At 35.2% G+C, this 14,507-nt stretch overlaps 1 protein-coding gene across 1 annotated transcript; it reads left to right on the top strand.

Moving 5' to 3' along the window:
* Positions 1 to 3,576: 3,576 nt before the first annotated feature.
* LOC121390616 (beta-1,3-galactosyltransferase 6-like) lies at positions 3,577 to 13,887 on the top strand. Its single transcript, XM_041522476.1, is given in 3 exon segments — positions 3,577 to 3,697; positions 11,040 to 11,172; positions 11,174 to 13,887. Coding segments are annotated over 2 exon segments (1,038 nt in total). The 5' UTR covers positions 3,577 to 3,697; positions 11,040 to 11,112; the 3' UTR covers positions 12,152 to 13,887.
* The last annotated feature ends 620 nt before the right edge of the window (positions 13,888 to 14,507 follow it).

Below are 14,507 nucleotides of genomic sequence, written 5' to 3'. Positions count from 1 at the left end.
AATGTGCAAATTCTGTCTTCTATGAGTGTATTATTCCAACGTCCAATTTCAACGGGTAGGTAATGGTTAGACGTTCTAAATTTTAAGAGTGCTGTCCACAGTTTTTCTGGTAGTTTATTGATATAGCTTTCGAAAAATAGTTGTTCTTTGTATAATTGGTAAGTGTTGCCTCTCGATGACAGTGAAATTATGTTATTTTTCCATGTTTGTAAATACTGATCGCATTGTCTATTTAATTTGTTGTGAGAGACAATTTACTGATATGAAAGATTGTCTTATCCAGATATCACCCATTCGCAAGTTATTCAGTATGTTTTTAACAGTATTAATCCAGTTATAGTTAGTTCCATTAGTAAGGTGGTCATTTAACATAATTTTGTATAAAAGAGTAGACAATTTTGATTGTTTTCTTGATATCAGTCGCGCCCAGTAACATGCCATTCTTCTATATATAGTTAACTCGACAGGCGTTCTCCCTAACTCTCCATAAAGCACCATTCTCGTGGATTAGCGGGATTTCATCATCAAACTTACTTAGCTTGGTATGTTCTCTTTACACATTCCCGTGAATTAGCTATACTTGATCATCAAACTTACTTAGCTTGGTATGTTCTCTTTACACATTCCCGTGAATTAGCTATACTTGATCATCAAACTTACTTAGCTTGGTATGTTCTCTTTACACATTCTCGTGGATTAGCGAGACTTGATCATCAAACTTACTTAGCTTGGTATGTTCTCTTTACACATACCCGTGGATTAGCGAGACTTGATCATCATTCAGTGTGTTCAGTACTAGGTAGTACGGATTATGTGTCTTGAAGTATACACGTCGTGTAGGGAGGGGCTAAAATTATCTCCAGGTAACACTCCTACCACAGACTTGATCATCATTCAGTGTGTTCAGTACTAGGTAGTACAGATTATGTGTCTTGAAGTATACACGTCGTGTAGGGAGGGGCTAAAATTATCTCCAGGTAACACTCCTACCACAGACTTGATCATCATTCAGTGTGTTCAGTACTAGGTAGTACGGATTATGTGTCTTGAAGTATACACGCCGTGTAGGGAGGGGCTAAAATTATCTCCAAGTAACACTCCTACCACAGACTTGATCATCATTCAGTGTGTTCAGTACTAGGTAGTGTGGATTATGTGTCTTGAAGTATACACGTCGTGTAGGGAGGGGCTAAAATTATCTCCAGGTAACACTCCTACCACAGACTTGATCATCATTCAGTGTGTTCAGTACTAGGTAGTACAGATTATGTGTCTTGAAGTATACACGTCGTGTAGGGAGGGGCTAAAATTATCTCCAGGTAACACTCCTACCACAGACTTGATCATCATTCAGTGTGTTCAGTACTAGGTAGTACGGATTATGTGTCTTGAAGTATACACGCCGTGTAGGGAGGGGCTAAAATTCCCGTGGATTAGCGAGACTTGATCATCATTCAGTGTGTTCAGTACTAGGTAGTATGGATTATGTGTCTTGAAGTATACACGCTGTGTAGGGAGGGGCTAAAATTCTCTCCAAGTAACACTCTTACCACAGACTTGATCATCATTCAGTGTGTTCAGTACTAGGTAGTACGGATTATGTGTCTTGAAGTATACACGCCGTGTAGGGAGGGGCTAAAATTCCCGTGGATTAGCGAGACTTGATCATCATTCAGTGTGTTCAGTACTAGGTAGTATGGATTAGGTGTCTTGAAGTATACACGTCGTGTAGGGAGGGGCTAAAATTCTCTCCAGGTAACACTCCTACCACAGACTTGATCATCATTCAGTGTGTTCAATACTAGGTAGTGTGGATTATGTGTCTTGAAGTATACACGTCGTGTAGGGAGGGGCTAAAATTCTCTCCAGGTAACACTCCTACCACAGACTTGATCATCATTCAGTGTGTTCAGTACTAGGTAGTGTGGATTATGTGTCTTGAAGTATACACGTCGTGTAGGGAGGGGCTAAAATTCTCTCCAGGTAACACTCCTACCACAGACTTGATCATCATTCAGTGTGTTCAGTACTAGGTAGTGTGGATTATGTGTCTTGAAGTATACACGTCGTGTAGGGAGGGGCTAAAATTCTCTCCAGGTAACACTCCTACCACAGACTTGATCATCATTCAGTGTGTTCAGTACTAGGTAGTGTGGATTATGTGTCTTGAAGTATACACGTCGTGTAGGGAGGGGCTAAAATTATCTCCAGGTAACACTCCTACCACAGACTTGATCATCATTCAGTGTGTTCAGTACTAGGTAGTATGGATTATGTGTCTTGAAGTATACACGCTGTGTAGGGAGGGGCTAAACTTCTCTCCAGGTAACACTCCTACCACAGACTTGATCATCATTCCGTGTGTTCAGTACTAGGTAGTATGGATTATGTGTCTTGAAGTATACACGTCGTGTAGGGAGGGGCTAATATTCTCTCCAGGTAACACTCCTACCACAGACTTGATCATCATTCAGTGTGTTCAGTACTAGGTAGTATGGATTATGTGTCTTGAAGTATACACGTCGTGTAGGGAGGGGCTAAACTTCTCTCCAGGTAACACTCCTACCACAGACGATTTTGTAAACATTTTAATGTAGCGGTTTTCTTCTAATGACTACGTGTTAGAATTAACAAATGTTTGATATTCAATAGCCGATGATTAATTAATCAATGTGCTCTATGTGATGCCGTTAAAACAATAACAAACTTTAGAGTAGGTCCTGAAATAATTCTGATGGATGGTGCGGATAAAATAATGAAACAGGCATGCGTTTATTAAATAATTTTGCATGAACTAGTTTCTTGGTTTGAGTGCCTTCTTTACAGACATTTTAAATAATATAAATATTAATGACACTTAATGACAATTGAATTTTAAATTCCCAATAATATTTGTGAATATATTTACATCTATCTTCTGTAAATTTTGTACATACAAGTAGTAAAATTCACCACCAACAGCTCGCCTGAGATGCTTGCGTCGCAGGATCGAACCACCTCAGCGGATCCATTCAGTTGATTGATTTTTCCTCGTTCCTACCAGTGCACCACAACTGGTCAAAGGCTGTGGTATGTGATTTCCTGTCTGTGAGAAAGCGCACATACAAGACCTCTTGCTATTAATGGAAAAATGCACTGGGTTTCCTCTCTAAGACTCTATGTCAGAGTTACCAAATGTTTGACATCCAGTAGCCAATGTGCTCTAGTGGTGTCGTTAAACAAAACAAACTTTAACTTTCATCACAAAGATCATCAGTAGTACAATAGGCCCAGATACATTTTTTGTTTCATATAAAATATTGGTCCATCTTCCTGTTTTGATAGGTAAAACGATGTTAGCTATACGAAATCTAAAAAATGTATGACACATAGTTTTATCAAGTATACTGAGATATGTTTCAACTTGAAATTCAAGGACTAAGTTCTCTTTAAATAGTCTACTAAAAAGAATGCACGGTTTGTCCAGTGACGATTTACCATGGGTCCAAGCAAAGAATAGAGGAATTTACATCAGAAGATTAGTTGCAGCGTAGCACAAAATTGAAAAATAGTCTGGAATACAAAAGTGTTTTTTATGTTTGTTTAACTTTAAATGCTTTAAAAAGAGGAAATAATCTAAGTAAGGTTTTACTTCGATTAAATTTTAAAATGTTGACAATACAGCGATCTGCATTATGCAATTTATTCGTCTTCTCAGGTGACTTTCCCCAGAATAGATTATCTCGTCCCCAATCTGTCACTTCTATGTTCATCGACGATTCCGATTCGTTATGAACAGATGACGGGTAATGACTGAAATGCGAATACGACAGGTACCTGATACGGAAAGAATACATTTTGAAGTTAGGGTACATAACATAAAATGTAACCCAGTCCTGAAAAAAAGCAACCGGAATATAAAAGCATATTTCTTTTACTATTAGAGCCGTTTTTGATGACTAAAATCATACTGTATCGTACCGTCATACAATTTCGATCGACATATGTTTTCGATACTTTGTTTGTAACTGCATGTATCGCGAGATTATGCGATATATTACGTCACTATCAGCCTGAATATAAACAACGAAGTGTCTTTTTTTCCTCGCAATATTAAAAATGCTTCAAGTCAAGCTGCCAACTTCATGTTTTAATTGCAGTGCTGTCCGGTGTATCGGCACACCTAAGCTTTCAAGGACCATTTTCTATGTGAACATTGTGAAATATTTAATAAAATGCGTCTCTCACCAATGAAGAAGTGCATAATCTGAAATACACTACAAACTGTTTTATGTCTGTAGTAAATAAACATTTTAAAATGGTGCATAAATATAGGCACCCCCTTGTATCCAAAACGATTTGCATGTCCGGTGATTCGGCGCAGTAGATGTAGATCGTTGACCCCTCTATTTATAAACCGCTCATGACCTCACTTTTAGCCCATAAACGCTACACTATTGTCCCAGAATTATTTTAGTACTTTTTTGTTTTGTCTTGTTAAAAATATTACTATGAAAACGAACGATCACATATGACCCATCTCATGATCAGTTTCGGAATCGTTTTCTCAAGTGGCACAGTACTGCAGATGCATACATATTCATTGTCATGCATGGTTAAGATGCCTACATGGATTTTATTTTTCTCGGGTAGATTGTGCACACACGTGGATCTTATTTCGCTTTTATTTTTTATAACAATGTGACAATTGTGAACTGGAATGACTAGAGGTGCAACGATACGGTCAAAACCGTATTGCGATATAAGAAACCGTATTGCAATATGTATTGCAATATAGTTGATATTATTTAAATGTAATATTTATGGGTTGTTTTTTTAATGAAAGAAGAAGGCATAAACTTTTTAATGATCTTTAGTTTCAGCTGTTAGGCTAAATGTTTTAGGCCATATGGGTTTTTTCAAGAAAATCAGCATATCTACTACTTCGGGATTGAGTGCTGTTACAATGTCCCCAGCTGTCTGTGCTGTTACAATGTACTCAGCTGTACTGAATACACGTTCTGATGGTACCGATGTTGCTGGAATACACAACCGTTTCCTTGCTAACTGGGAGATAATGGGAGACTGCCACTGGTGTCCTTTCCACCATACCAATGGGTCTTCTGACATTGGTATTAGAGCCTCTCCCTTGAACACATCAATCTCAAATATAGCCTGTTCCATATTTGACTTCTGGGGTAACATCTCCTCCTTTACAAAAGCAATATCACCCAAAATGGAGGCTATCGGGCTTTTCCGTTGCTGCTCGCTTGACACGGAAATATACGTCTTGAGTCGCAATGTTTCGGCAGATCGACTGAACCGGATATTATTGGGCGAGGTGTTTTGAACGATCAGCCGTAGTATTCCGAGTTCAGGGAAAAACAGCGAAGTGCGATTCTCACTTGTTGGTTTATTTCTTTAAAGATTATAGCCATAGCTGTATTCCAACGTAAATGAACAATGACTAATAATGTGTAAGTAACAAAACATTTATTTGTAATTACCGTTAACTGGTTTTTTTTTTTTCCGGACTTTTAACACGTTTTGTTTAGAAGTTAGAACCAAGTATAATCGACCTATCATTTCGTATCATACGTATACCAACAAGTAACCCGACTACGCTTGACGTGATTGTTACATTTCCTGTCATCACCAATTAATAAAATGATGGGGGTTTTGTTTGTTTGTTTGTTTGCCTATTTCAAGTCAAATAAGATACAAGTAAAAAAATAGCTTGTAAAAATCGCGATACACAAAACTGTACCGCGGTTCGTATCGAGCTGATCAGTTATCGCGGTATACCGGTTTATCGTTGCAGCACTAGGACTGACTGTCAATTAAGGTGTAAAATTTTCGTTTTGTTTGCATTTGCCTGTGTTTTCTTTTTCAGTTTAAATAAAAAAATAACCCAATTTTTTTTTTTTACATTTATACTGTTTACTATAATTTTTAAAATGCGGGAAAGGTGTTTTTAGACTGGTTTTAACATTCTTAATATCAATAAGGATGACCTACTTCGCGTTTATAAACACGAAAACAGGTGAATGTTTTATTTTGAAATTATTATATAATTATTGATAATTCTAAAAAAAAAATTAATTGCACCCTTAACAATAAATATGTTGATACTTGATTAACCATTGAAAAAGGAACTGAACTTTAATTCGTTAAAAACTCTGACAACATGACAACTTCCTAAGCATACTCAAGCAAAATACCAAGTGTGCCGAATCACCGGACGCGCCGATACACCGGACACAGTTGTATAATACCATAAATAGTGTGCATGTTATCAGTTTTTTGTAATGCAATATTTTGGTACTAATGAAATGTTTTACATAGTGAAATCCAGATATCACAAATCCCTGCAAAGTTATCGTCTGCAACACTGACATCTGACCTGCCAAAGTTCGACGATATACCACGTGATCATTACACTGAACAATAAAATTTATGGAAGGCTGGTTGGGTTACCTCTTATGTCATTCACAGCTACGTTCTTTTCGGTAATTTCTGGTGGGGGCATGTTTACATGTGCATTTACATTTACTACAAATAAAGGTGGTTTGGTGGAATTAGATTTTTTGAAAATATATAGTTCTGTACCTCTGTCAGAGTACTTAAGGTTACAATCTGAATTTTGGTGCTGTTGATATGTATAATAAGAGGATTAGACATTAGCCTATGACGAAAACATAATGTAAATATGTTTTCAGTAAACAATGTCTATTGGTCTGAAGATTATTCAATATTTTTTACAAGTTACAAACGTTTTATGATTTTATTTTCAAATGAAGATTTTGATATAAATTATTGCACGGAGTATAGACCCTTCACTGCCATAACGAGGACAAAAATAGACAGCCAGTGAAACTATCGAAAACATGACGTTTGTGAAAATATAGCGGTAACACCTGTACGACTTAGCAGCTAGTTTTTTTGGAGGAAAACTTGGCGTTCATGGGAAATTATCACTGTTTTTTTATAATAAACTAATGTGACTTGAGAAAGGTAAAGTAGTATTGTATGTACAAAGTATTGTTTTTATTATATTTTATTTTTTTGCTTATCGTATCGAAAACATATGACGCCAGGATACTTAGATTTTATTGTTTAGATTATCCATTTCCGTACATTCGAAGTGTTTTTGGTCATCCTGGTGTTTTTAATTTCACAAAATGCATTTCTCATATTTAAAAAAAACGCACAAGCGTCCGAGAAGTAACAGTTATGGAGTCGAGTTTTAGTCTATTTTTAGAGGGTATTTCACCATTTCACACTCAGAAAATCATCTTTCACTCAGTTGTAACTTTATCCAAATGTGTTAAAGGTTTGTAGATTAAATAAACTTAGTGTACATTTTCATGGGCTGAAACTAGGGCCTGTCCCTTTAATGAAAAAGAGTCAGTTCGCGAGCATTTTTTTGTGTGAATTCCCATCCCTCCCCCAATAAAACAAATAAAATTAAGTACCTGTTCTGATGTTAATAATTTTGACGTTTATTGTTTACAAAATACCGGCTACCCTGTGCTCTTTTTCATAATCCTCAAACTTGTAATAAAAACTGAAAATGAAAACAAAATAGAATTTGAAGTCGCATTGCAAGTTTGATTTAAACATTATTTATTACTGTCAGTATACTTGTTCACTACGGTTTTTGATTGACTAACAGGCAAATAAAACCTTTAGTGTTAAGTCCCAATATGAACTACGAGTATAGTATTGCTACAGCATACAAGTCTAACTCTGAGTTTTTTTTTTAACTTTCACATTTTAACATATTGTGATGCTTACTTCAGCTTTTGAAAACTCATGTATTATTTTCATCGCCAGCACTTATGAAAGAAAGCCATACAAAACTTTGTATTGTTTATCAGGACTCGTGCTGTCGTTCGACAAAGTTGCCAATTGCGAAAACAAATATATATATTGCAAAAGAATTTTCAGTTTGGCGAAAAAATATGTGAAAGATTTTTTCCATCTCGATTTTTAGAACCAAACATTTCTTCAACCAGTTTTGTTCTGTTGATCATGGTGTAAATAAGCGCTATTTGCATGTCCATGGGGCCAGTCTACTATTCATTAGTGTACTGCCAGTTGCTTGTCCTAAAGTTAGAAAACACAATAAAATTAAATACTGTTTAAGACATGTTGCATTGTTGATACTAAATGTTTGATTACTAGCGACAACAAGTTTTAAATTTTATTAGTCATGTTTTGTCGCACCGGTTAATGTTGTAAATCTAGGGCACGTGGTTGAGTTCATTTCCACGAAGTGGGTACGTTGGTGAGGAATACATATATTGTTTCTCACTTATATATACAATCATTATTAGTTTAACCTTTCTATGTTTACAGATTATATTTCAAACATATTAAATGGCGAAATTATAATTCATATAGATGGCTGCTATATCTACTGATATAATATAAATGCCAACATGATACATCCCTCCGCCCTTGCACAGAAATACAAATCAAAAACGGCGTGAAACTGAATGAGCATTTTTCCACTTGTGAAACAGTCACAACCCAGTGTTTTGATAGCAATAACATATAAAGACGTTTCCTTTGTCTTTATTTTGGGTGACTGGCAATACTCTTGAGTTGGACACCAAAACAATTATGAACAGTATTCAGTAATAAATCATACAGGTAAGTTAGGAGGGTAGTTACAAAACGAGGTCATGGGGTAGGGTATGATTAAGAGTTACGCACTTTAATTTTTATATATATATATATATGTATGTACTTTTTTTTTCTTCATAAAATAAAAGAGCCAGTCTGGTCATTTTGTTTTTTAAAAAAACAAAAGATTTTTTTTATTATATATACAATAATACATCTGTTTATTACCAAAGTGATTAAAGATACATGCATATAGTCCTGTGGCTTTGGAACACTATCTGGAGGGGTAGCACAGTATCTGGTGGGACTAGAGTTTTATATTTATATAAAGCAGAAAAGAAAAAGAATTTTACCAAAATAAGAACAGAAAATCTAATGTTTATAAATTAGTAATGTTGATAAAATTAATGTCTGTAACAAGAAAATAGGGAAGTGGGTGGGAGACAACTGTTACATAACTTTAGAGGGGTGAGTATTGTTAGCATTACAAAACATAATGGGGCAGAGTAAAAAAAAGTAAGATTTTACGTTATGTAATTGTTGAAGTCTCCATAATTGGACATTTATAAACTCCTTTTGTCATTTTCAAATTATTTTGATGTCTCGTCATTTTTTTTAAATTGTAATAAAAACAAAAGGGCATTGGGTCCTGTTCTGGACTACATTTATTTCAGCATTTCACACACATATTTCGAAAGATACTAAATGATATAACTTGTTAGGTTATTAAATATGTAAACATTATGTACCGGTACTTACATGTACATGTACCATTTCACACTTGTGATGCAAAAAATATATATAGTGTATATCTTAGTCCGGTGAATCTTTCGTTTGCTTCTTTCAAATTACAGAAAAACATACAATTTATATCATTATCTGATGCATACAAAAAGTAAAACTGACTCTTTTGTGATATATGTCATGATATGAGGGGCGGGGCCTAGCCCAGTGCTAAATCACTCGCTTGATGCGCAGTCAGTTTGGGATCGACACCTGTCGGTGGGCCCATTGAGCTATTTCTCGCTCCAGCCAGTGCATCACGACTGGTACATCAAAGGCCGTGGTATATGCTATCCTGTCTATGGGATGGTGCATATAAAAGATCCCTTGCTGCTAATCGAAAAGAGTAGCCCATGAAGTGGCGACAGCAGGTTTCCTTCCTCAATATCTGTGTGGTCCTTAACCATATGTCCAATGCCATATAACTGTAAAATAAAATGTGTTGAGTGTGTCGTTAAATAAAACATTTCCTTCCTTTTGTGATGTATGGTGCACTGACTTCAATGAGCCCATCGACGGGGATCGACCCTAGACTGACCGCACATCATACAAGCTCTTTACCACTGGGCTACGCAGCCCTCGAAATTCGCGGCAGCAATCGGCAATGCTATCGCAAACTTGATTTGTGACAGCATTTCATTGCCATCGCAAATCCGTGAGTGGTGAAAAGTCTGTAGGCATTTCTCTCTGAAATAATCTCCAATTACAGATCCCAGAAAAAAGCATAAATTTATTATCGTGTGTGGCTTTCAGTTTCCTCAATTCATATAAATTGGTTTATTCCAGTATAGAAGCTTACAAAAGTAAAGTTGAGATGTTATGTTTTAGCATATTATTACAGCAGAGGATCATTTATGAATAATTTTGACAGCATTAATCTTTTCTTTAAAATTGCCGCGGTAGTGCCGTTGCAAAATTGATTTGCGACGGCACTTAACTGCCGTAGCAAACTTGTCCGAATTTCAAGGGCTGGCTACGGCCAGTCCTATAGACATCACCAGCATTTCATTATTAGATTAGTAAAAAATAAATCCCCTAAAACAGTGTCATACAAGACGTAAACTGAATAATAAGTACATCTTAGCATGCACTATATTATCATAAAGAACAAGATTAAAAACAAAATATTTTAACTGAAATGCCAAAATGTAATTGGCAAATACATATTTAGATTGGTGAAAGAAATTGAAGATTGACAAATATTTTGGCGAACAAAAATAGCCACCCAGGTCTAGCCCTGTTTATTATCATGCAATATATTTTCTTTACTTTAATATCGCTTCTTGATATAAAGTTTTAAGTGTCGCATTGTTACTATTATAGTCCCATGCAGCAGAAACTACTACTACTAGATAAAAAAAAAATCATTTTTTATCAAAGTACAAAATAACTGATAGTCAGCATTTTACATTTTAATGCGACGGAATCGTACTGTGAAAACATACAAATCGAAATGACATTAGTTGTATATTAGTTAACTACGAAATGTTGTAATTACATTATATAAAAATTAGCAGTTTGCTAATCTTGCTATGGGATATGATAATCACAACCATTATATATCAAGATACAGTTATGAAAATATTGATATATTTTTTTTAACTCAGTCATTTATAAATTTGATAGTAATTTGTGTCTTTTTGCAGTGCTTCCAGAGTAGAGAATCTTTTATAAAAAGCTGCAGATGGTCTGACTTGCTCCATCTGGCTTTGGTGAACTATGTACTCCAATCACAATGCTGGTTTCATTGAAAGGAAACTCAACAGACATGCAACAACCAATTTTGATTGGAGGAATTTTCCTGACTCTTAGTGGTTTGATGTACATGGCTATGTGCACAATGTCGTGTGATGACCGTACCTATGGGCTGGTGAAAGATGATCTTGTGCATGCCCAAAGCAAGGCTTTTTGGAAGAAACATTTTCTAGCACCGTCTCGAGAATTGACTGCACATTTGGTGGTTCTTGTGTTAACGGCACCAGATTATCGACATCAGAGAGATGCTATTCGGGAAACATGGCTACAAAACCTGCCTAAGAATTGTCTTGTTCGCTTCGTGATTGGAACAGCGTCACTCGAAGAGTCTCTTTCCAGCCACATCGAGAGAGAGCAGACAATACACAAAGATCTTCTGCTTCTGTCAGAGCACAAGGAAACATACACAGCTTTAACCAGCAAACTTCTGCAAGCTTTTAAATGGCTTGATCAAAATGTAGATTTTCAATATGTACTCAAAGTAGATGATGACAGTTTTGCACGTTTGGATTTAATTCTTGATGTTCTAAAATCAAAACCAAAAGAGCGTTTATACTGGGGATTTTTTGATGGCCGTGCTCATGTTAAAAAACTTGGAAAGTGGGCAGAGAAAGATTGGATTGCCTGTGATCGCTATTTGCCATATGCTTTAGGTGGTGGTTATGTTCTTTCAAATGACTTGATTCACTTTGTTGTGAGCAATGCGAACTATCTGAAAATGTTTTTAAGCGAGGATGTGTCACTGGGCTCTTGGCTTGCTCCTCTCGACATAAACCGGGTCCACGATTCGAGGTTTGACACTGAGTACAAATCACGAGGCTGTAACAACGCCTACCTGGTGACTCACAAACAGTCTGTGATTCAGATGAGAGACTTGTATCAAAACATTCAGTCCAGTGGAAAACTTTGTCGTAGTGAACACAGAGTTCGTAACTCATACATTTATAACTGGCATACTCAACCTACATTTTGTTGTATTAGAAATGACAGTTCGATACCATAGTACATGTAGATCCAATCTACATTTTTCTGGTTTCCATTCCACCACTGGTTTTCAATTGCTCAGGGCTTCTAAATTATGGTTGCCCCACTCCCATGGCTAATGATATTCAATGTTGGGCTAGTAAATAACTACTATTGCCATGCATGATGGTTAGTGAAAAAAGTTGTCAATTGCTGCATTTAAGTCTATTTTGTAAATACGAATATCCTACCTGCTCAAATCTAATGGTTTTTATGGTATATCTCCATCTATAGGTGACATATCCAGTTGTTAATATTAGTAAAATGTACTTGAGTAAAGTAGGGCTAGTAAATTTTTAATCGTGGCTAGTAAATTTTTTAAATCATTGATCCCATGGCAAGTGGATTTTTATAAAATTCTAGAAGCTCTGTTTCTAATAATGAAGTCATTAACCTGTTAAATAGTGTATTTCAATACACAATGCAAGACCAAATTTTGTTATAAAATATTAATACTAATTAATACATAAACTCAGTAGTTACTAGGCAAACACCCTTGTTTCTGTGGAAACTTATAATTTGTTTCATTTTAGATCAGATTAATTTTAAGCTACATGTACCACACATTGGGTTTGACAAAATTGATAATTTAAGCAAAAGGTTTAAGTAACAACTAATGTCAGCAGTTTAAGAAGATTTATTTACTTCAGTTACAATTTTAAAACAAATTTCTTAACTTTGGTTGTTAATAACTATACTTGTAAACATAACCTTTCTTAATTTTAGTTCAAAAACGTTAATTTTAGTTCAAAACAAATACTTGTATGTACATAACCTTTCTTAAATTTAGTTAAAAAATATAATACTTGTAAACATGACATTTTTCAATTTTAATTAACAGCTAATACATTTATACAACTTCTTAATTTTAATTTTAGTTAAAAATTCAAACTCATATTTCTTAATCAGTGCTTAATCTATTGTAATTTAAGATGTTTAAAGCATTACTGTGTGAACTTGTGTAATAATATCAAGACGCTGCCATGGACACCATTTGAGATAGAAATTGTATTACATTTTGTGTATTTTTAAAATCTATACTAACCATATTTAATCTGTTGAACTCCCAAGTTTTGTTATTTTGTTTTTGTCTGAACATTCACAAATATGTTATTGATTACCAAGATGTTCTAAAATCATTATTTTTCGGACAATTAATAGCAATCAGATACTGAGGACATATTAGTATTCTTAAATTCTGAGGCCCAGTTAATAAATGTGTTAAAGTTTTAACTTAATTTCTTAATATCCAGTTCATAATAAAAACAAAAAGAGACCATAATGCCTCTACTAAGTGGTTATGAGTGTGAAATGTTTTGAAATTGGGTCACTGCATTTCATGCTTTGACAAATTTTAAAAAAGCAGGTCTTATTAAGCTATCGTCTATCCAAAAATTATTAATTTGCAAGATTTTAGGGTACATAATTTTACTATCTGTACCCTCTGGCAGAAATCCTGCTTGTCCCAAGATATGTGTACGAGGTTCCTAATATGGGAACAAATATCAAAAGTGATTTGTGAGTGTCCCGACAAAGTTTTACAAGCACAAGGTTGTGAACAATTGACTGGACTGGAGTGAGGATTCCCCACCCCCTACAGAAAGCATTGGCTGATTTCATACTTAAAATGTACATGTAAGTTGTAGCTGGGTTATATCCTATGGGTTTACACTGGACCCACTTTTTATAAACAAATAAAACACTATACAAATTGAACCCTGAGATGTGTGTGCTATTTTCTGGTGTAAAAAAAAAAGAAGAAAAAAAGTGATTCTCACCCCCCACCCCAATCTAATTAAAATTAGCTCCACTATTACATGTGGATCTAAAGACAGCCAGTTGGAGCTCATGTCCACCAATCAAAACCTTACTTGCAGAATCCTGCCAGTGATTTAAAACTAACAACACTGCGTAGTCCCAATGTCCAGGTAACATTTCGTCTGTAAATAATAATTTAAATATTGACCAATCACACTTCGCCTTTTATAACGTTATTTGGGAGCATACAAATTCTAAACATATCGGGCGAGTCTATTTTAGTGGCCGCAGTACAGCGAACCATACCAATACGTACGGGGTGGGTTATCAGTCTTCAATTTTATATTAAAAATTATTTATTTATAAAATAAATAAAAACTAAATCAGTCTTCAGTTTTACATTACAAATTATTTATTTTATAAAATAAAACATGTTTTAATTCACACGAAACATGTCGTATACCCTCAGGATAATTCGGAATGTTTTCAAATTATTTTTAAATCACTGGCAGGATTCTGCAAGTAAAGTTTTGATTGGTGGACATGAGCTCCAACCGGCCGTCTTTAGATCCACATGT

Source organism: Gigantopelta aegis, chromosome 15 (genome assembly GCF_016097555.1).
Source record: "Gigantopelta aegis isolate Gae_Host chromosome 15, Gae_host_genome, whole genome shotgun sequence".
Classification (NCBI taxonomy): domain Eukaryota; kingdom Metazoa; phylum Mollusca; class Gastropoda; order Neomphalida; family Peltospiridae; genus Gigantopelta; species Gigantopelta aegis.
Note: the sequence above shows the minus strand (reverse complement) of the source record. Positions and strands in the feature narration are given on the sequence as shown.